Source organism: Argentina silus (genome assembly GCF_951799395.1).
Source record: "Argentina silus genome assembly, chromosome: 3".
Classification (NCBI taxonomy): domain Eukaryota; kingdom Metazoa; phylum Chordata; class Actinopteri; order Argentiniformes; family Argentinidae; genus Argentina; species Argentina silus.
The window spans coordinates 4,868,909-4,888,883 of NC_139657.1; the positions used below are offsets into that span (position 1 = coordinate 4,868,909).

General features: G+C 42.9%; 1 protein-coding gene and 1 long non-coding RNA gene across 4 annotated transcripts; one reads left to right on the forward strand and one right to left on the reverse strand.

The window, feature by feature from the left end:
- Window positions 1-675: 675 nt before the first annotated feature.
- fcsk (fucose kinase) lies at window positions 676-19,938 on the forward strand. 2 transcript variants are annotated; one of them, XM_083666071.1, is made up of 23 exons: window positions 676-1,093; window positions 1,524-1,675; window positions 1,896-1,946; window positions 2,211-2,336; window positions 4,648-4,720; window positions 4,996-5,093; window positions 5,245-5,325; window positions 5,612-5,731; window positions 6,349-6,520; window positions 6,645-6,751; window positions 7,614-7,715; window positions 8,393-8,566; window positions 9,701-9,774; window positions 10,925-11,280; window positions 11,488-11,704; window positions 12,515-12,681; window positions 12,768-12,995; window positions 13,241-13,384; window positions 14,005-14,124; window positions 14,477-14,664; window positions 17,156-17,255; window positions 17,645-17,868; window positions 18,415-19,938. In XM_083666071.1, exons 1-23 carry the CDS (start codon window positions 1,012-1,014, stop codon window positions 18,520-18,522), a joined length of 3,264 nt encoding a protein of 1,087 aa, XP_083522197.1. In that variant the 5' UTR covers window positions 676-1,011; the 3' UTR covers window positions 18,523-19,938. The 2 variants fall into 2 exon arrangements, with proteins under 2 accessions (XP_083522197.1, XP_083522198.1); XM_083666072.1 differs by lacking the exons at window positions 676-1,093; window positions 1,524-1,675; window positions 1,896-1,946; window positions 2,211-2,336 and adding an exon at window positions 2,359-2,407 and having other exon boundaries at window positions 4,646-4,720.
- Window positions 8,512-14,134, reverse strand: LOC310801893. Of its 2 annotated transcripts, none has more exons than XR_014554124.1 (3): window positions 13,999-14,134; window positions 13,284-13,380; window positions 8,512-8,641 (listed from the first exon to the last, which is right to left on the reverse strand). It is a non-coding gene; the product is annotated as an uncharacterized lncRNA (long non-coding RNA). The 2 variants fall into 2 exon arrangements; XR_014554125.1 differs by lacking the exon at window positions 8,512-8,641 and adding an exon at window positions 12,932-13,065.
- Window positions 19,939-19,975: the final 37 nt, after the last annotated feature.

Genomic DNA, 19,975 nt, shown 5'->3' on the forward strand with positions numbered 1-19,975 from the left:
AAACATTTTTACCCTCAAGTTGAACAGAAGATGGTATCAATCATGCATTAGTAGTCGGCTACAGTATGTTGATTTACTTGTTATAATTTTCATTTAGTGTCACTAGGACCGTACATTTTTGGAGCAAACTCGATATATGGGCGCAAACTAAGGAACGTCATCAAAATGAAGAAAGTCATAATATTTTTGTTGCCCTGTAATTGTTAATTTCTGTATTATTCTGAACCTCCCCCCCCCCCCCAACCACCACCATCCGTCTCTCTCTCTGCCTGGAATTAAAATGCATTTTAATGCACATTCATCTACACATCCTAACCCACAACTTCAAACATACATACAAACAATACAATGTAAATGAATTACAAATACAAAAATAAAAATAAAACCCACCTTCCGTGTGGGTATTATTCCTATCTACAAAGAGCATATTCTTCAGAATGGAGAATAGGGTTTTTTATCTGATAATAAAGAAAATGGTGAAACAGTTCCACAAATATTTAAATTTAAATTTCAAGAAGAACATGCTCAGAAATGAATTTCCACGATCATGCCGTTTGAAATAGAGCCGGCGGCGCCGCATACACCGCGGCCTGTAAATCGAATGCACTCACTGCTGTACGGATACACACGAGGAACATAACAGATGATACGAGTATATGGAGCTCTTCTGTTGGGGGACGCAAGAGAAAAGCTTTTCTCACGCTTGCTGCGAAATAACTGGGTTGCCAAACGATCAGTCAACGTTGATGCGTTGTCCACTCTATCGCATGATGCGTTGTCCACTCTATCGCAACTTTGCTGCAAGGACAGTGCAGGAGTTCACCCTGGTGGATACACTAGCGGTTTGTTGACTCAACTAACTGATATTGTTTGGTTTAAGTCCTGTTACGTTCCGCAAAAGAGGATGCATTCGTTCCGCCTAGTTCCGTGTTTGGAAATACCAGCGAATATCATCTGGTGAACTTTCGTGGTGGTGTATTGGAATCAGGAGTTCGGTCTGAAAACATCACCATGTCGAGGGAACAGGCGTTCAGCTGGACGGTCATAGTCTTAACGTGTCAACACAAGGACAGCGTTTATGCCTTTCAAAGAGGTGAGTGACAGCTTCAGTGTTAGTTTATTTTTTGTAGTCTTCCATGATGCAAGACGCAGGTTTGGAGGGAAGCCAAAAAGTAGCCTATTCACTTACTCTCCTTCATTGCTGTCTTAATGCATGTCATAGAAGAAAAAAAGTGAAATCTCACCTTCTGGTCTTAGTTATTGCTGTCAGTCATTGACTTCCAACACACCAAAAGATATTCAATTACAAATTGAAAGAGATGGGCGATTGATGATTGATTCCCTGTACCAATCCATCACCTCTGTGGGATTCTTTACTATTGTGTGGTCATTGAGCCTACGTAATGGAGAGTGTAAGCCTGTCTTTTTACGTGTTGACATTGTTTACACACATCGAAATATAACCTGTGGAAAGAGAAAAGGAGAAGGGGTAGTAATTGTGTGTGTGTGTGTGTGTGTCTCAGAGCTGGAGTTGCGGCAGAAGCGTGGAGATGTCCCACGGGGGACGTTGTTGCTGACTGTGTCGGACCCCCAGGAGCGCCTGGGCAGCGGAGGGGCCACTCTCAACGCACTGCTGGTGGCAGCGGAGCACCTGAGTGCAAGAGCTGGATACACAGTGAGTGGCCGCTTGCTTGCATTGGTGAAGTGAGATTTTAACTGTCTGTTACCTGCTGCCATTGGATAAGTGATGTGCATTCGACACAGTGACGCCGCCAACATTCCATGGGCTACACCCTTGGGTGTACTGTAAGTGGTCTGACAAGGGAGGATACAGTGCGTGACAATATCCATGTTCTGCAGCAGAGCAATGAATCTGTTCCGTCTTGTATTTTCAGGTTGTAACTGCAGACGCCCTGGACAACGCCCATATTCTCATCTTGCACACAGTGAGTCCAGTTAGGTAGCAATTGAAAAGGGGGGGGGGGGGGGGTTGGATAGATTTGGAGGGGTTTGGATAGGGGTGTGAAATTAGTCAAATCTAATCAAATCAATGCCCATTTGGAAGTTTTCATGAGTAAATGTTGCAACATTATACAGGGGGGGGGGGGGGCGAATGTGGTTTTAAATGGGACAGTTCGGAAATGTCATTGAATTGGAGTAATCTTACTCTTCCTCCCCCTCCTGTTCTTTGCATTCTTGTGTCTGTGCAGGGACGGGACTTCCCCTGGGATAGCTGTGGCAGGGCGTTCTGCTGGTTGCCGGTTGGAAAACCAGCTCAGACCGTGCAGGGTCCGGTCTACTGTCTGGATAGGCTGCTAGACTGCCTCTCCAATCAGGTCAGCTAGGAACCTTACCGTGCAGGGTCCGGTCTACTGTCTGGATAGGCTGCTAGACTGCCTCTCCAATCAGATCAGCTAGGAACCTTACTGTGCAGGCTCAGCTATTGTCTTTTCACAGGGCATTTTCCCTTTGAGCTGAAGAGGCCCTATAACATATCTGATGCCAGCTGCGATAAGCTATAAAAGATGGCATGCTGTCCCTGTCCTGTGCAGTATTCACTGAAAAGAGTACAGTTTTGGGTCAGCACCATAATGTGAAAGACCCCCTTATAGACTAATAACAGCAGAATCCAATGCAACATTGCCTTGATCACTGTGGGGAGGCTTGGTACTGTATTCCTCCTGGAAAAAAAAAAAAGGAGGGATGACATGCAAGATAGGTCGAGGGACGGAATCGAACCAGGAACCTTGCGATTACGTGCCGATTACGTTATTGTTGTTTTTTGTGAAGCCATAAATAGGGAAATGCACGGTTTATTACAGCAGTCTATTTTATTTTTGAAAACATGTACAATATCCATTAGCGAATTGTTAAAGTTCCTCTGAACTTGGGAAGATGGCTATAGTTGTAGGTTTTAGTCACTGTGCGCCATAACCTGGAACAGAATCGACCCCACGTCCTTATCTTATCCTTATCTCATCCCTCTCTGTCACATAAACTAAGATGTTTAGCATTGACATAATGTGCTGTTATCTTGCAACATCTTTAAGACTCTTTGTGTATTATGGTTATTGTATTTTATGGTTATTGTATTTTCCCTTACACCGCTGTCTCTTGGCCAGGGCTCACTTGTTATAGTAACATAGAACTCTAGATGAATAAAGGATAGATAGATGAACTGGAAAACTACTTTTGGCAGTGAAAATAGACTTATTAAAGCACGAAGGGTACGCATTTTAGTGAAAAGGAAAGGGATGTGTATTTGTCAACAAAACTCTAGCTGGATTCAACTGTCTCCTGCTCCGCTTTTTACACGCTATTACATGTGATACTTTAAAATAGGTTAATCTGGAATTTTTAGGTGGCTTGAATTTCAAGTATTCACACCCTTGGCTATAACACTCGCACACACAAATGTGCGATCAACAAATCACTCAGTAAGGTTAAGTGAGTCCATCTTAATGCAAGGATAATAGTTCATGTAATTTTGGAATTAATATCTTTGTTTTTATAGGGTCTCTGATTTGCATAGGAATCAATTACACACTGTGTGGATCACTGAACAAATAGAGAGGAACAAAACTGCTCAGGAATGTGACCTTGAGGCCTGGGAAGACTTGTTGAAGACAAAGTTGAATGGTGGAAAGGAAAAAGCACAGTCGATGGGACAACATCATCTCAGACACTCTTTAAAATCGGTCTATAACCAAGTGGCCAAAAATAATCTGTTAATGGAAAATAATCAATCTCATATCCATAGTTGTGTTTGCAACAATGAAATCAAGTGATACAGCAAAGAAAGTGGCTGGAAATGTGTTTATTTGGTTTTACACAGTGTGTAATTGATTCCTATGCAAATCAGAGACCCTATAAAAACAAAGATATTAATTCCAAAATGACATGAACTATTATCCTTGCATTAAGATGGACGCAATTCAACTTACTGAGTGATTTGTTGATGACATTTTTGCATTTTAGCTAACTTTAAGAGTGTCCTTTATATAATATAACATATACTGAAATGTTTGCACTCACTGCAATGTAAGTCGCTTCGGATAAAAACGTCAGCTAAATGGCATTTATTATTATTATTATTATTATTATACTTGCGTTTATTCATGTCAAAATGCTGAATTCACTGAGCAACATCATAATGCTTTCACTTTCGCTTTCAACAACAATGTCGTTGGCGATGGTAGAGTAACTGTATAGTTTAATTTGTCTTGAAATAGTGGTGCTGGCAAGTACACAGCAGGGAGCAGAGCCACTCTTACATTCTTTGGGGAGAGCCCTGGTATAGTTGATGAAGCCAAACCAACTACTTGCTAAGCCAACTACTTGCCTGACCTACAGTAGTTAAACACAGGTTGTTTAACAGTTCAACGCAGGTTAAATGTCATGAATATATTTGTCATCAAGATGGATGTGGTAAGCCAATATGAAAGTTGGAATTGACTCTTTCTAGGTCCATTTAGTCAGAATTGTTTAAACCTGACCAAAATGTCTCTGATATTTAGTGAATAATGTACTGAAGGTTTTTTGTTTTTAATCAATTTCAGATTTTTTCTTAAATCTTTGCCCACTTTCAAAGTGTCCAGAAAGTTGTGTTTGACAAGTGTTTGATACCATTCTTCATCCTATCTGTAGGTGTGTCCAGGTTCTCCCCCAGGAGTTTGGGTGTGCAGTACTGACATGATCCTGACCATGCCTACATCCAACGGTTCGATCCTGTCACTACACACTAGCAAGCTATAGCTAACCTATTAGCTAGCCAGCTAGCAAGTTATACAGCTACCTCATTGGTCCAGAATTGTTCAGACTTCAAAACCACTTGAATGCAACCTGGCAGCATTTACCGCTTCATGAACTGGGAAATGCAGTTTGAATAAAGTGCAGTTCGAATAAAAGAGGGGAGGGATCAAGTTGGGGCTCTCTGTATTCACCCTCATGGTAAACCTGTTAACCCCTTTCTCTTTTTCATTCTCTGTCTTCTAGTGATGTCGTGGGAGGGTTTCACTGGGGTTCGGGTGTTGGCACTACCCGGTGATGTATCTTATGCTCTGAACCATGGAGTCTACCTTGCTGATGAGAAGGTACATAATGCAGCCTTTTAGGGACTTGAAGTTGAAACACGAAACAAGCATTACACGCGCATGCCCTTTTTAATGTACCTATCACTATTGCTGTGTAAAGACGGTTATCCACAGAAAGTGCCAATGGAGGTGTCTCTCTCTCTGCTTATAGGGTGACATACGTGACATCATCTACAAGGGCTCAGAGGAGAGGATTCGTCAAGCCATACAGCCTGATGGCAAGGTGCCACTGGTAAGTCAATGCCTTTTTGAAAGGTAAGGAACCTAAGGTTATCCACCTCTTATAGGTCCTTTACATCAGATGTTAATGAATCCAATTCCTCCACGTTAACATCATCACATTTTCGGGGGAAAAGTTTAGTTTGTTTGAGTCTTTGTTTTCAATCCGTCATGGAAACATGTAATAATCTTCTACATGCATTTACTGTAATTAGTTTGCCAAAACATCTAATGTCTCCAGTTATGTTTACTTTCCGCGGTTTGTGACCGATGCTCTTTCACTCATCTGATGTGTGCAGGTCTCGGGGCCTGTGTTTTTCTGTAGGGGGGTGTCAGAGCGACTGCTACAGACACACGTGACCCCTCCCCTGGACGGGTGTACATATATGGGCATGGACTCAGGGGCACCACCCCTCCAAGTAAGGCCCGGTCCTCATTTTTACGATTCTGTCTCTTTTTCTTCCTTTCTCTCCTTTTTTTTCTTTTCCACTCCTTCAAACAATCCCTCCCAGTAAAATTGATCTTATTTTTCGGTTTCAACGTTACTTGCTCTGATTTAACTTATCTTCTCTCAATTCAATTCCCTTTAATTGAATGAGCCTTATTGGCGTGAAATAGAAATGTGAATCCAGGGTACAAGCCAATTGACATTTTACAGTACTTGGTACATCTAGATTTGAACAGAAAAACAAATTGCTTTCATGCAAGTCTTGTTGTTGTTGTTGTGGAGACTAGTGAAAAGCAATCTTGGGGAGGAATGGAATAAATCATTATTTGGAAATAACGGGGGTTGGGTACAAAATAGTTTTGAGTTTTTTATTAGGCATAGGCATATATTGTCACTGCATTTGTTAGTGCTCTTTTTTTGTATGTTGTCTGTAAAAAATGTTATGAAATATAACAAACTCCATTCTGAATGTCAAAACTGTGACATTGATCATTCAGAAATCAATGTTTTTTTAATTTCATTTTATTTTGTTGTGAAAAGACAAAAAAACATATTGCCAAAAAAAGTGCTCTCTCTTTCTCTCTCCAGATCTCCCTTTTCCTGGATGTGTTGATGTGCCTTTGCTCAGACCTAAGTGAGTCAGAGTTTGTGAACGGGGAGAGAACAGGCTGCAGTTCCCCTGCGGGGCCACAGGGAGCAGCAGTGAGGAGTGCACGGGCCGTGTTATGGAGGACACTGAGGGGGACATCGCTCAATATGGGTACGTTTTATTGTCCATTAAATGCACACGTGGTAAAAACATTTTACTGTCTTTGTCAATTCTCTTGTCATATCGCTATTTAACCGTAGATGTCAAGATGCTGTGTGTGTTTCTGTCCCTGTAGTTTATGTTCCAGGTGGTTGCTATGACTACCTGACTATGTCTGCGAGAGAGCACATTTTCCGTCTGACTAACGAGGGGACAGAGAAAGACACCCTCTCGCACATACAGGTACTGGTACCACTTCAGCGTGAACCCCCTCCTCCCTTCATAAAACCTTCATGACGCTCAGAAGACATAATGTCACAGGCAGTCATGACTACAAACGTTACACAGCCGTGACGCATACAGTTATTCACTGCTGAAGCAAGTTGACAAGAGTAAGGGTCATGCCTACTTGTCTAGCCTTATTGCCTTGAGGGTGTAAAGTTGTTTTAAGACCAGCAAACATCTTGTGATTCCGGGACCACATTCTAAGACCAAGTCTGAATGGGGTTTAAGTCTTATTGCCAGGGACATAGAGCTGATGGATTCAGAGTATTTAACTGGAGGACAGTTCACCAGCCTCAATTGAAAAGTGTGTATGCTTCGGTTCATTCCTTGCATTCACAAAATTCATTGTCATCAAGTCATTGCGTATGTCACGTATTACTGAAGACAACAGCAAAAGAACAATCTAGAATCTATAATTATGCCTCGCCCTCTCGAAACCTGTTCCTGCTGAGCCTGTTTCTATGTCATGTCTAGTCTCATGTGCCATCAATTGTATGTAGTGTCACATGTTTTAAGTTCCTGTTAAAAGTACAATCTGCACCAGTTACTGCTGTTCAATTGTCATTTCATTGATTCTTGTAGGATAGGACAGGTTGTTTTACTACATTATTTGTGTACCTGCCTTGTATTATAGTGTCAAAATATGTTTAAGACGATCATGTTGATGTCATGGACTGTCAGTCCTCGAATCCATACTGTAGCTCTGCCTGTGAATCTAAGAGTGTTTACATTTTTCTAGTCCCGTCCCACAGCTTTATAGCAAACCAAGTGGCGGAGCTGCCATTTGATGTCTTGATATCTGTCCATTTCTCGGTTCTAGAATGCCCAGTGTGTGAGCGATGGAGGCAGGGTGATCAACAGTGTGCTGGTGGGGGATGTCACCGTGGCGACAGGAGCAGTAATCCAGCACTGCCATCTTCAGGTCAGGAAGATCTCAGTCTCAGAGCCTGTTTAAATATTCTGACCCTATTTGAATAGTTAAAACTTGCATCCTTCCTTCATTGAGGGTCTGATCTGTACCTGATGGGGTAAATGAATGAAAGAGAGGTTTATATACCATTTATTTATATTTTCTATTAACAATGCCTATACAAATTCTTCACCCCCTTTTCAAAAATGTTTACATTTTCACAGCCTAGAATTAAAAAGCATTACATTTGATTATTTTTTCTGTATCTACACCTTTTCTGTTTTAAAGAGGTATATTTTTCAAGTATGCTCCCAAATATCACTTTTTTGTCCATACAAGCCTCTTAGAAATCCTAATGACAAGATTATCTATTATATAATGCTCTAAGCAAGAGGAGAGTGCACTGAGTAATCTCCCGCGGTTCTGGGCCGATCAACGCAGTTTGGTCTTGAATGAACCGGGCTGCCAATGAGCGTGATGTGTGACCCATTGAAGACGATGTTGCTTATATTTATTATAGTTTTAAATGCACCATCATCTCAATCTAAAAAAAAAATAGTAGCTTGCCATTACGATATCTGAGGTTTGTATGCAAAAAGCAGTTACTTTAATTTTAGGACCATATCAACAGTATTGATGAGAAATATACAGTGAAGTCACTGTTTTAACCTTTGAACTTTGCCCCACAGGGTCCACTAGAGGTCCACTCAGGTTGTTTACTGTCGGGCCTCGAGGTGCCCTCCTCATCACACATCCGGAAGCTGGCTTTAGCTAATGACATCGTCATCCAGGGACACCGTGTACAGCTTGGAGACTTGAAGCTCACCGTTTATACAGCGCTGGGGGCTTTTGATGATCTTGAGGTAAAAAAATGAGCTTTTTCTTGCTCTCCGTTGTTCATGTCATCCCTCAGTAGTTCAAGATGTCATGACAGTGCCCTGCGTAAGTAATGACATTAGGCGTTGGCATTGGCGTACCATGACATTAAAGTAGAGATTATCAGCTTTTATTTGATGTACATATTGGTTTCACCATTCAGAAATGCATAGTCCCCCCTATTTCAGGTTACCCAAAAGTGATAGGACAGATTTATCAAATGTCCAAATTAAGCATTTGGTCGACATTCCTTTGCATGGAATAACTGCCTGAAGTCTGCGACGCAGATATTCCAATTACTTGTTTTACTTTCACTTATTATTATTCCGCCTGCTACTCCTCCTATAGTTTTTAGTTTTTTTGTATGTGCAGAGATGTCTAACTTGAGTTTCTTGTATTCAACTGTTTGAAAGTCTTTATACTTTTTAAAATATTCAGCTTTTTGTAACTCAAAATCATAAGGACAACAGTTAAGCCAACATTCTGAATGACCTATTGTCACTGCCATTGGAACTTTCAGTAGTCTTGAATAAAAACAGCAGGAGACCTACAGAACACATTCTTAGAATGATTACACAGCAATGCACTCTCTTGGCTACCAGTTCTACCCCACTGAAACCACTCTCAACCTCTCCACTGAACTATCCAAGGCTCATCCTATCTGTCTATCTATCTATCTATATATATATATATCTGTCTCTGTTTAGACTGACTTTACTTAAAGGGGAAGGAGGGTGGGTCGTATGATCTTTTTGTGTGTATTTGCTATGGCCAGTTACAGCTTACTCAAGTCAGATTTCTTTTTGCTTTTGTCTTTCTTTGTTTATGGATGGACATTTAATGCAAAGACCATAAATAGTTAAGAGCTGTATGCTATAATAGCTAATAGCTATAATAGCTAAGAGCTATATAAATGACTATTTTCCTGGCATCCTGTCTCCTCGTTTCCTTCTCAAAATGCATTGGATGAGAATATCTAAGGGGAGGGACCTTTGATCTTCTCCTCCAACGTGTTTTGAGAAGGAAGCAAGGAGAGAGGATGTGAGGAATGGAGCAGAGACTATTGAGACACACCCCATCTATCCGCCCCTCCCTCTCACCCACGCCTTGCTCTCCTCTAGGTTGCCTCTGACGATGGAAGTGCTACCTTTCTCAACCACAGTTGGCGAGACCTCTACAACCGCACTGAAATACAGTAGGACTGATAGCATGACCTTAGAGACTAACCACCTTAGAGACTAACCACCATAGAGATTAATAGAGACTAACCCTACCCTCCGCCTTGTTAACATGACCCTTGACCTTGTCTTAAACCTGAAACCCATACCTTCTAGCTTGTGGTTCCTTGTGGTGAAAATTCACTCCCATCATAGTTATCTTTATGATAAAGTGTTCTGATTTTGAGATGTATTTTTGTACCAAGGGATTCCCTCAGCTTTATGGGTCTACTTTCCCACTTTGTGACAATGTCATTGTAAAAATCATGAATTTCAATAATTTAAAATGACATTAAAATATAAAATGAATATCAGCTCAGAAAAGGGGCAAGTGGAGATATTATGTATGAGATATGAGCCACTGTTTTAACAATGCATTGTCTATCCATTAGAAGGTTCAATGATGCCCCCCTGGTGGCTGTTTTGCCATGTGAAATACCTAAAATAAAACGTGTGAAAAAGTCAAGTTGACTCGCTAGTGCTGTGGTGGTACCGCCATGCTACCGTTGCTTGAACCTTCTAAACTCTCACCTACTGTATGCTTTCAAATAGTAATTACACAATTACTCTTAAGAATTACATCTTGGTTGTTACTTCTGTAGTTGTTTGAAAAAGATACATATTAAATGTCCAAAAAACATGGCATTTAAATTCACTATTGTATTAGCAAACTTATATTATCAGTTTTGGTAAGTTTTTAAATTCTTCAGGAAACTCACCAGAAAGTAGTGTCAACTTAAATGTATATTTCAGTTTTTTGGATGTTAGACCTAATTTTCCACATTTAGTGTTGTAGGCTCATCTAGACACTTTTTTCAGTAATATTTCCATTTTTGAGCTTTCTTTGGCTGGCTCGGGGCTACCAGCCATGCCAGTGGACATGAAGGGAGCAGCAACACCGCTCTCAGTATGATTACTTAAAATCTCTCCACAAGAAATTCCATCTCATATCTGTGTGGGCTATACAAGCATTGTCAAAATGAAAACAGTTAGCTATTTCCACTATTGCATGCGTAAATTGCGTATTATTCGAACTGAGAATATCATATGTGACTAGCCGTTGTATTCAGGTGGATGAGCAGAACATCACATTGTCTTTGTGCACACTTCCCATCTCCTCCCCTGTAGGTCTGAGGAGCTGTGGGGGTCCAGTGGCCCCCGCTCCCTCCTGGAGGCTCGCCTATTCCCAGTCTTCCAGCCCAGAGAGGGCGCTGTGGGGCTGGAGGATGGAGTAGGCTGGCTGCTGGGTGGGCCTGGGTCGCTGAAGCAGTGGCGGGAGGCCTGGAGGCTATCTCTCAGGGAGGTGTTGTCCCTGGCTGATCAGGAGGCGGAGCTGTGCTGGAGGGAGGAACTGTTCTTCCTGGCGGGGAGGAGGAGAGTGACAGACACACTGAAGGGCCACAGTGACCACAGCCTTCTGCCCAGCTTCAGAGCTGCTGTGCTGGGGGGACAGCAGGGGGAGCTCCTGTGCACACTAGACTCCAGTGAGTGGCTCGTTTCCAAATGGGGGCATGCTGTATTCAAGTGCTCCGCGATTTAGCATAGAATTTTGCGTTGAGCTCTCTATCGGTTAATTCTGAGAGAGCTCAGTGCGGGATACTTGGAGATCTCAAAGTAACACAAGCTCTGTCTATGAATTCTGAGATTGCACCTTTAATACTCAACCCACTCTATCTCTCTGGTACCTCCAGTTGCGGCAGGGAGCAGAGATAATCTGGGCGTGGCCGCCCGATGCCTGGCCTGTATAGCTGACGTGCTGGGCTGTCTGGCTGGGGAGAACAGAGGGGGTCTGAGGAGCGGACCGGCCGCCAACCCCGCCTGGGGCCACGCCTTCTCTCTCCTGGAGCAAGGGGACCTGCCCGGCGGCGTCCAGGCCCTGGCCACCCAGAGACTCAACTGGCTCAGCAGGTAGTACGCTTTTGAGAGAACTTCCCTGGCAAAGGGTTCCCTACCCCGGTTCTCCACATCCGTTCTCTTGAACTTCTGTTTCTTCAGCATGCTTTGTGTTGGCATACAGTACCTCTGTAGTGGTGGCAAAGTTTGCCAGGTCAAACTCAGTCAAGTACAGCTATGTATTTGAAATTCAAAGGTAAGACTCTGCATTTTAGAATGTGCTTTTTCCGGACCAAAACAGCATTTGGTAATTAAATATTTCTCTCTTTCCCTGATCGCTAATGATTAAACATAGTCATTACAACCATTAGGAAGCTTATAGAAAGCTTGTATGTTACATACTAAACCTTTAAGCCTGAATTAGATAGTGTATAGTGTGTGTGCAGTAGTGGTATATCTGGTATATCTAAGCATTGGTGGTTCAGTGGTAGAATTCTTGCCTGGTTCGATTCCCGGCCAATGCATGCAAACACTTCTTTGTGGTCCTCTGTGGCTCAGTTGGTAGAGCATGGCACTAACAACGCTTAGGTTGTGGGTTTGATTCCTGCTGGGACCATATATACTGAAATGTATGCACTCACTGCAATGTAAGTCGCTTTGGATAAAAGTGTCAGCTAAATGGCATATATTATTATATTAAATTTTCAACAAAAATCCTTTAATTGTCAAAAGTGGCTGTATAGAAATGAAGCCATTCAACATTATTCGGATACAGCCCTTGAGTTTGCAACAATGGAAACAGATCATTCTTTTGTCATTTATATGAGTCCACAACATATAGTATTAGTGTGACCTATTGAGTGAACGTGTTACTGCCCTCTACAGGCCAGACTTGCTGGTGCGTGCAGCGCGACACTACGAGGGGGCCGGGCAGGTGCTGCTACGTCAGGCTGTGATGTCAGCACAGACATATGTCTCCATTGATCGTGGCGAGATACTGCCCATAGGGGAGTGGCAGGAAGTGGAGTGTCCTGCCAGATTGGACCTTTCAGGTGAGTCACAGGTGGCCTGGTCCCCTCTACGAGTTCTTATTAACACACCACCGGTCACAGCAGTAAGCCTGGAGGTGTTCCCACAGGTGGCTGGAGCGACACTCCACCCATTGCTTTTGAGCACGGTGGCTCTGTGGTCAACGTGGCTGTGAGGGTCGACGGAAGACGCCCCATTGGTGCCAAGGCTCGTCGCATCAAGGAGCCCCGCCTGCTATTGGTCAGTTCCAGCGGAGGGCTGGACTGCGGCGTCGCCATGGAGACGGTTTGTGAGAGGCTGGAGGATCTGAAGGACCACTGCCAGCCACATGCACCTGGTGAGGCTCTGCTTGGGAGTGGTGTGGTAGTACAGTATGTCGGGACAGGGGTTTTTCTTGACCGCTTAACCTGAACAAGAAAAAATCGACCTGTTAACGGTTAAGACCTCTACTCTGAAGTCATCCATCTTCCCGTGGTAACGTCACATCGCTCATATCGTGAGTTTGGAAAACAAATGAGAGTGTGTGTGTGTGTGTGTGTGTGTGTGTGTGTGTGTGTGTGTGTGTGTGTGTGTGTGTCCCAGGTGCCCTGCTGAAGGCGGTGTGTGTGTGCAGCGGTCTGGTCACCTTCCCCTCCCAGCAGTCCCTGGAGGAGCAGCTACTGCAGCGCTGGGGAGGGGGGGTGGAGATCCACAGTTGGTCTCTGCTGCCCCACGGCTCTGGACTGGGTGAGAGAGAGAGAGAGAGCCATCAGACCTGGGTCGAAATAGTATTTGAAATCATTTACTTTGCTGTGCTTGATTGAGTTTGTCTGGCGCAATGGAACCAATGCAATAGTCCCAAAAGTGCAAACACAACCCACAAGGCTAAAGCAAACGCTCAAAGTATTTGACATTTCTCAAATACTATTTTGACCCAGGTCTGATAGCCATGGCACTGGGAGCGGGCTATGGTGGTGTCACTTTTACCTCTGAGAGGAAATGTTGACACACGTGCTATCGTGCTATATGCGTGCAAGAGAAATGTTAATACAAGAGAACAACAAGCCATTACTTCCTGTAGTGTCGTTTACATTTCAGCTGTGCTTTATCCCTTGTGACTTTTCTTTCCCGTCCTTACTTTGATCTTTGTGGAGTTTTTAAACAGGGTCAAGGTAAAGTCACAAGGTAAAGGGGAAAAAAAAGTGTTATTTTTCTGAAAGAATCCCAACGCAACCCTCTTAACCTCCTCTCCTCTCCTCTCCTCTCCTCTCCTCTCCTCTCCTCTCCTCTCCTCTCCTCTCCTCTCCTCTCCTCTCCTCTCCTCTCCTCTCCTCTCCTCTCCTCTCTCTCTCTGGCTGTACCTGCAGGAACCAGCAGTATCCTGGCGGGGGCGGTGTTGGCAGCTGTGTACACATGCACCGGGCGCACCTACGACACAGACTCCCTCATCCACGCTGTCCTGCACCTAGAGCAGATGCTAACCACCGGTCAGAGAACACACACTCAGGAAGCGCCCACACACACACACACACACACACACACACACACTCCATTGTAACTTCGGGTCCCTTGCAACAAGTTATATGCATGAATGCTTCATTTGATTTCAATTTGGGGCTTGGAGGTATGATGAAAAGTTGTCAACTGAATTATGCTCACTATTGAGTTCATAGACAGAGGCTTTAGCTTTGTCATTCTGTTTCGTCGTTGTCTTGCACATTGTTCATATTTGGCATCAGAATCCTGTGCTTGAGGTTGTTTGCTTGTGAGTGTTCATCTCCCCCCCTTCTCTCTTTGTGTTTCTCCCTCCCTCCCTCCCTCCCTCCCCTCCTCTCCTAGGTGGTGGATGGCAGGACCAGGTGGGGGGTTTGGTGGGGGGAGTGAAGGTGGCACGGTCCAAAGCCTGTCTCCCTCTCCGGGTGGAAGTGGAACGTCTCCCTCTGTCCCAGGACTTCCTGGTCTCTCTACAGCAACACCTCCTACTGGTCTACACCGGCAAGACACGGCTAGCAAGAAACCTACTGCAGGTAGCCACAGCTCTTATTGATATAAAGCCTAGTCTCTCAAGTCAGACATGTTTCCTCTGACAAATTACATATGCTTCCAGCTAATCATATGCTCAACAATTGGCTTCCGTGTCCGATAGACAGAACAGGAGGGATGTGCACACACAGTTCTCTGATCCTCCTCTGATTCCTCCCATTTCATTCTGAACCCCACCTAAACTCATGATTTCTCTGGAGAGTGTCTGTCTGTAGAAGACCCTCCCCGGAAGATTTTTGTCTCCCTTCTTGAACTTCTCAAAAGTTGTATTTATTTTTTCCAGATGTACCGCATTAGCTGATAAATAGTTAAAACAATTAGGGTCTTTGTGTTTGCACCTGTACAAAGTGAGTGTCCTTTTTCAGGAGGAATAGAATTAAAATGTTGAAAGGAAAATTCTCAGATTCTGCATCTCCGATCGTTCTGAAAATGCTTTCTGTACTTAGAAACACATGATAAGCATTCCTGCGTTATGTCCCATTATACAGTGCAATAGTACCAGATTGTGTCCACTAGATGGTGCCGTCCATGCTATTAGGTGAAGTATGAAGGTTGTTATTGTTCTCAGCGTTAATTCACAGCTTTAACTCCAAATAATAATGATTTATACACGAAGAGTGAAGAGTTAAAGTTAGAACTGTTTATTTGTGTCACTCTTCAATACACCATCTGAAGGCGGACAATGTAAGGCAACAACATTGAAGACTACTCATTGAGAGTGGTTGTTTATCATGTCCAACATGCTACCAAGCCAGGCAGGGGCATCATTTCAGCTAAACCTAGAGGGTGGCGGAAACGTTGAATCTAGATTTCCCTGTAGCCCATTGAGTAGTCCTCAGTGTTGTTCCATTACATTTTTCGTTTCCTGTGAATTTTCTTTTGGGACAGACGTAAGGGGACACCCTGGGCCTGCAAACCAAATTACGTTTCCGAATTCCAGGTTAAGGGTCATCGCGTCCACTTAGTCGTTTTTCTTTCAGATGTTGTAATGAGAAGTGATTTGTGAATTAACACTAAGAACAATAAAACTATTTCATACTTTATTCACCTAATAGCATGGACAGCACCATCTAGTGGATATAGTTTGGTACTTTTGCACTGTAAAAGGGACATTAGACACACAACCTCAATGACCTAATGCCTTTGGGCAGGACAACCTCCAGATTAACCACAAATACATTGCATAGGATGAAAAAAACAAAAACAACTCCCAAGCAGCATCTTTTTATGACTTGTCAGCCATAGAGAACTGATATTCCATACTGGCCCACTGGTCTCCTGAAGGAGGGGTTTGGAGGGCTCACGGGTGACTTTTGACGGTTGTTTTGGATTCCTCACGTCTTAATCATTATCAGGTAGGTTTATATGAATCCCACAAAATGAAAATGGCCAATTTGGGTACAGTCAATTATCTTATTTCTCAGGGATAAAACTATATCTCTACAAATGAATGATGACAATCAATTCTACATCAATGTCTTAACTTGAGTAGGCAACCCATGGAGTTATCTTGTTTGTGACAGACAGAATTTCCTGTCTACACTACAGTCTCAAGTGCACGTTGTTGCTCAATAACATTTACACATCCTTCCTGTGTCTTATACAGTAATACGACTTCTGACCACTTCCTGTATACAGTAGCGGTAGAACACTTCCCCCCAATGCTGCAGTTTCTCTTCAGTTTACTTTTTTGGGGGCAGATGGCCCAATTATCCAGAATGGTTTGTTATTGTATGCATATAATTATTGAACAAAGGAATCAACATAACTTAAGAATGGCCTTATCTCCTTCATTTGCTCTCATCTGCACTTCTTTAAAGATAAGATGAACAAAAAGTCAAAGTGGCTTTAATGTCAATTCTTCACATGTCAAGACATACAAAGGAATCGAGAGGACGTTTCTCACTCTCCCACGGTGAGACAGATAAAGTGCACAGGCACAACAGTTGAAAAACGGTGGTGAATGCCCACCAGGAACAATACTCTCTTACCTGTCCTGTCCTGTGATTATCCTTATACTTCAGTGGAGGAAAGGAGATGAGGAGGGGAAGCCACAGGTCCCAAACAGATCACTCTTCCTTCCGCCTCGTCCCTAAACCCTCAGTCAGGGGGTGTTGTAATAGAGTTTATTTGTCTAATTCTGTGGTCAAGAGTATCAAAATCAGCTGTTCCTTTAATCTCTTTTTTTGTTTTATATTCACTAACCCTAACCCTAAATAGCTAAAAGTCTGTTGTAATGTTTGAAATAATATTAGTAATTGACCATCAATAAAAATGTCACCTTTCAGCAATAGCCTGCGAATATGTGATGATGGATTAAGTCTGTTCTAGGTCTAATCATTTTATATTCCTTCCCACCTAACTCAATCTCCACCTCCCTCTGTCACTAACACTGGTTAACCATTTGAGACTGGGGCGAGAATATCGGGCGCCTAAATCTCACTTTCAAAATGTCTGCTGTGTTGTGTTTTGCAGGATGTGGTGCGGAGCTGGTACAGCCGCCTGCCTGCCATCGTGGAGAACGCTGCACAGCTAGTGGACACCGCTGAGGAGTGTGCCCGCGCATGCACCGAGGGTGAGTGAGTGAGAGAGAGATGCCCCCTCAAATCAAGCCGATGTTTTGGGTAACTGAACACAACGTGACTCAAAAAGTGACCAACTGACATTAAAAAAAAAAAAACACTCAGTTTAAAAGAAATAAGGCCCTACCTCAGCCGTACTGCACAGGAGCTTTTCGACGGTACTCGTAAACTTGACACGATCTCATACTGAGCATGAGACGAGCCCGCTAACTATGCCAGTGTGCTTGCTAGCATGAACAGGGACTTTTATTGGAGAAACAGTTTCTGGGTATCTTTTTATATTCTCTTTGGTTGACATGTCCCCCTCTCCCCCCTCCCTCCCTCCCTCCCTCTCTCTCTCTCTCTCTCTCTCTCTCTCTCTCTCTCTCTCTCTCTCTCGCAGGCTCTCTGACCAAGCTGGGGGCTTGTCTGGAGCGCTCCTGGCAGCAGAAGAAGGTGATGGCTCCCGGGTGCGAGCCGGCCGCCGTGCGGGCCATGATGGATGCCCTCCGCCCCCTGGCCCTGGGGCAGAGTCTGGCCGGGGCTGGCGGAGGGGGCTTCCTCTACCTGCTGACCCGCCAGCCACAGCAGGGGGAAACAGTGAGGCGCATCCTCAACGACACACAAGTGAGTATGGAAGGAGAGAAACGGAAATTCTCACTATGTTATAATAATAATAATAATAATAATAAGCTTTTATTTATATAGCACCTTTCATACATAAGAATGCAGCTCAAAGTGTTGTACAGTACAGCGCAAAAGAAAGAAAAAGGAACAGATTAAAAACAAAAACAACTAGAACATAATTAATCAATACAATAAAAGCAGCATCACTCAATCTAGTTGCATAGATGGTTGATCAATACAATAAAATCAGCAGAGATAGCAGCATAGATAAAATGCTAATTGAAAGCTAAATTGAAGAGAGAGGCTTTTAACTGGCACTTAAAGATGTTTTCTGAGCTTGCTTCCCTGATTTCTTGAGGTACCATATTCCACAGTTCAGCGGCATAGTTAATTAATGTTGCATTCGTACATCCGACTGAGCGCTTATTCATATAATGTAATTAATGTCATGTTGTTTGCATCATGTATGTGGAGCTCTAACGTAGAACTCCAATGTATGAGTTTAAGGAGCCAAAACAAACCAGCATTGCCTATTGTGTATCACAGGGTCTTGGAGGCTTCACTGTCCATTCAGTTGAGCTGGACATGGATGGGATCTCGCTGCTGAAGCCTTCCTCAGACAGACAGACGACCGACAGACCGACCGACTCATGAACATGGACGGGATCTCACTGCTGAATCGTTCCTTAGAGATAAACAGGCAGACACACAGATAGATGGACATTGATCCAGAAGAACCCTTAGCCAGTTTTGTACATGCTGTATCCAGGGACATATACAGTGGCCTGTGTAAGTAATGGGACAGTGAAGCATTTTTTATCTTCTTTCGGCTCTACACTCGATTTGAAATCAAACAGTTACTATGGAAGTTGACTATTAGCTTTAAGAGAGATTGTTACTTAACTTTGTTTATCATTTAACAGTGTCAAACACCATATTAAGACTTGAATGGGGCATGAAATGTCTCACTGGAGCCATTTAGTATGTGAGTGAAAGTGAAGCTTATGTTTAATGCTCATGTAGCAGATATGTATGCTAAGATAGCACAGCACAGTGATGTTGTCTTCCTGAGACCTGAAGTAGTGTGGACAAAGACAAAGTCGTTTAAAGTATCAACTGTCATTTTTTAAAAGTAATTTAAACAAATGAAATGTACTCCGTGATCATGATTAATATGGCTCCTATTTTACCTCTTCATAACCAAAGAAATAAGGACTTATTACTGTACTACAGCTACTATAGTTTGTAATCATGTTTTGGAAAAGGAATGCTTCTCCTTGAGCACAACAAACAGGTCAGAGACATCGAGTGCTATTTGCATAGCTGCTTTAAAGGTCCAATATGATCTTTACAATTCTGCTAAATTGCCATGGTAAGTCAGTAGCAATTAAGGAATGATAAATAATATGAATTGAAGAGCGCCCAAGCAAAGCCTTTTTAAAATCTGGTGTTGTGATGCCCTTTACTTACCTATGCTTTGTTTGTTAAGGATATGCGCACAATTGCCACTATTAGAAAACATAGCATATGTATATGTTCAGTATGTGTGGCCAGTGTGAGACAAAACGACATGCTTCACCTTTTAATGGTTAGTGTGCAAGCTCTTATATTACGTTTAAGTTGTTACATGGGTTTGAATTCAGCCTTAGTTGGACGAGGATCAACTGTTACATCGGTGCATGTTGACTTGGGTCACAGTCTGGCTCAGGGTTGCTGTGGTCGATAGCATTGCACGGGGACATCACCTCAGTAGTATTGCCTTAACCCAAAACCAATGTCATGGTTTTGGTAATGCGCAAGTGTTTTTTTTTATACATAGATTCGAATACAGCCTCATGGGTCACAGCCTACAGACAGACAATGATTAACTGTTACATTCAAAGTGTGAGCCAGAACTACCATTTTTTTATATATATATATATATATATAATGAATTCAGCTTTACTGTGTTATATTGTGGACCTGTATTGGGGTGTTTGTTAATCACAAAGGACGGGAATTGAGGTTACAGACTCATTTCAGAGTTAATCTTTTCATTTATTTACACAATAAACAGTGAATAAAAAGACACATTGTTGTGACTGTCTGCTGATTGAAAAGATTACAG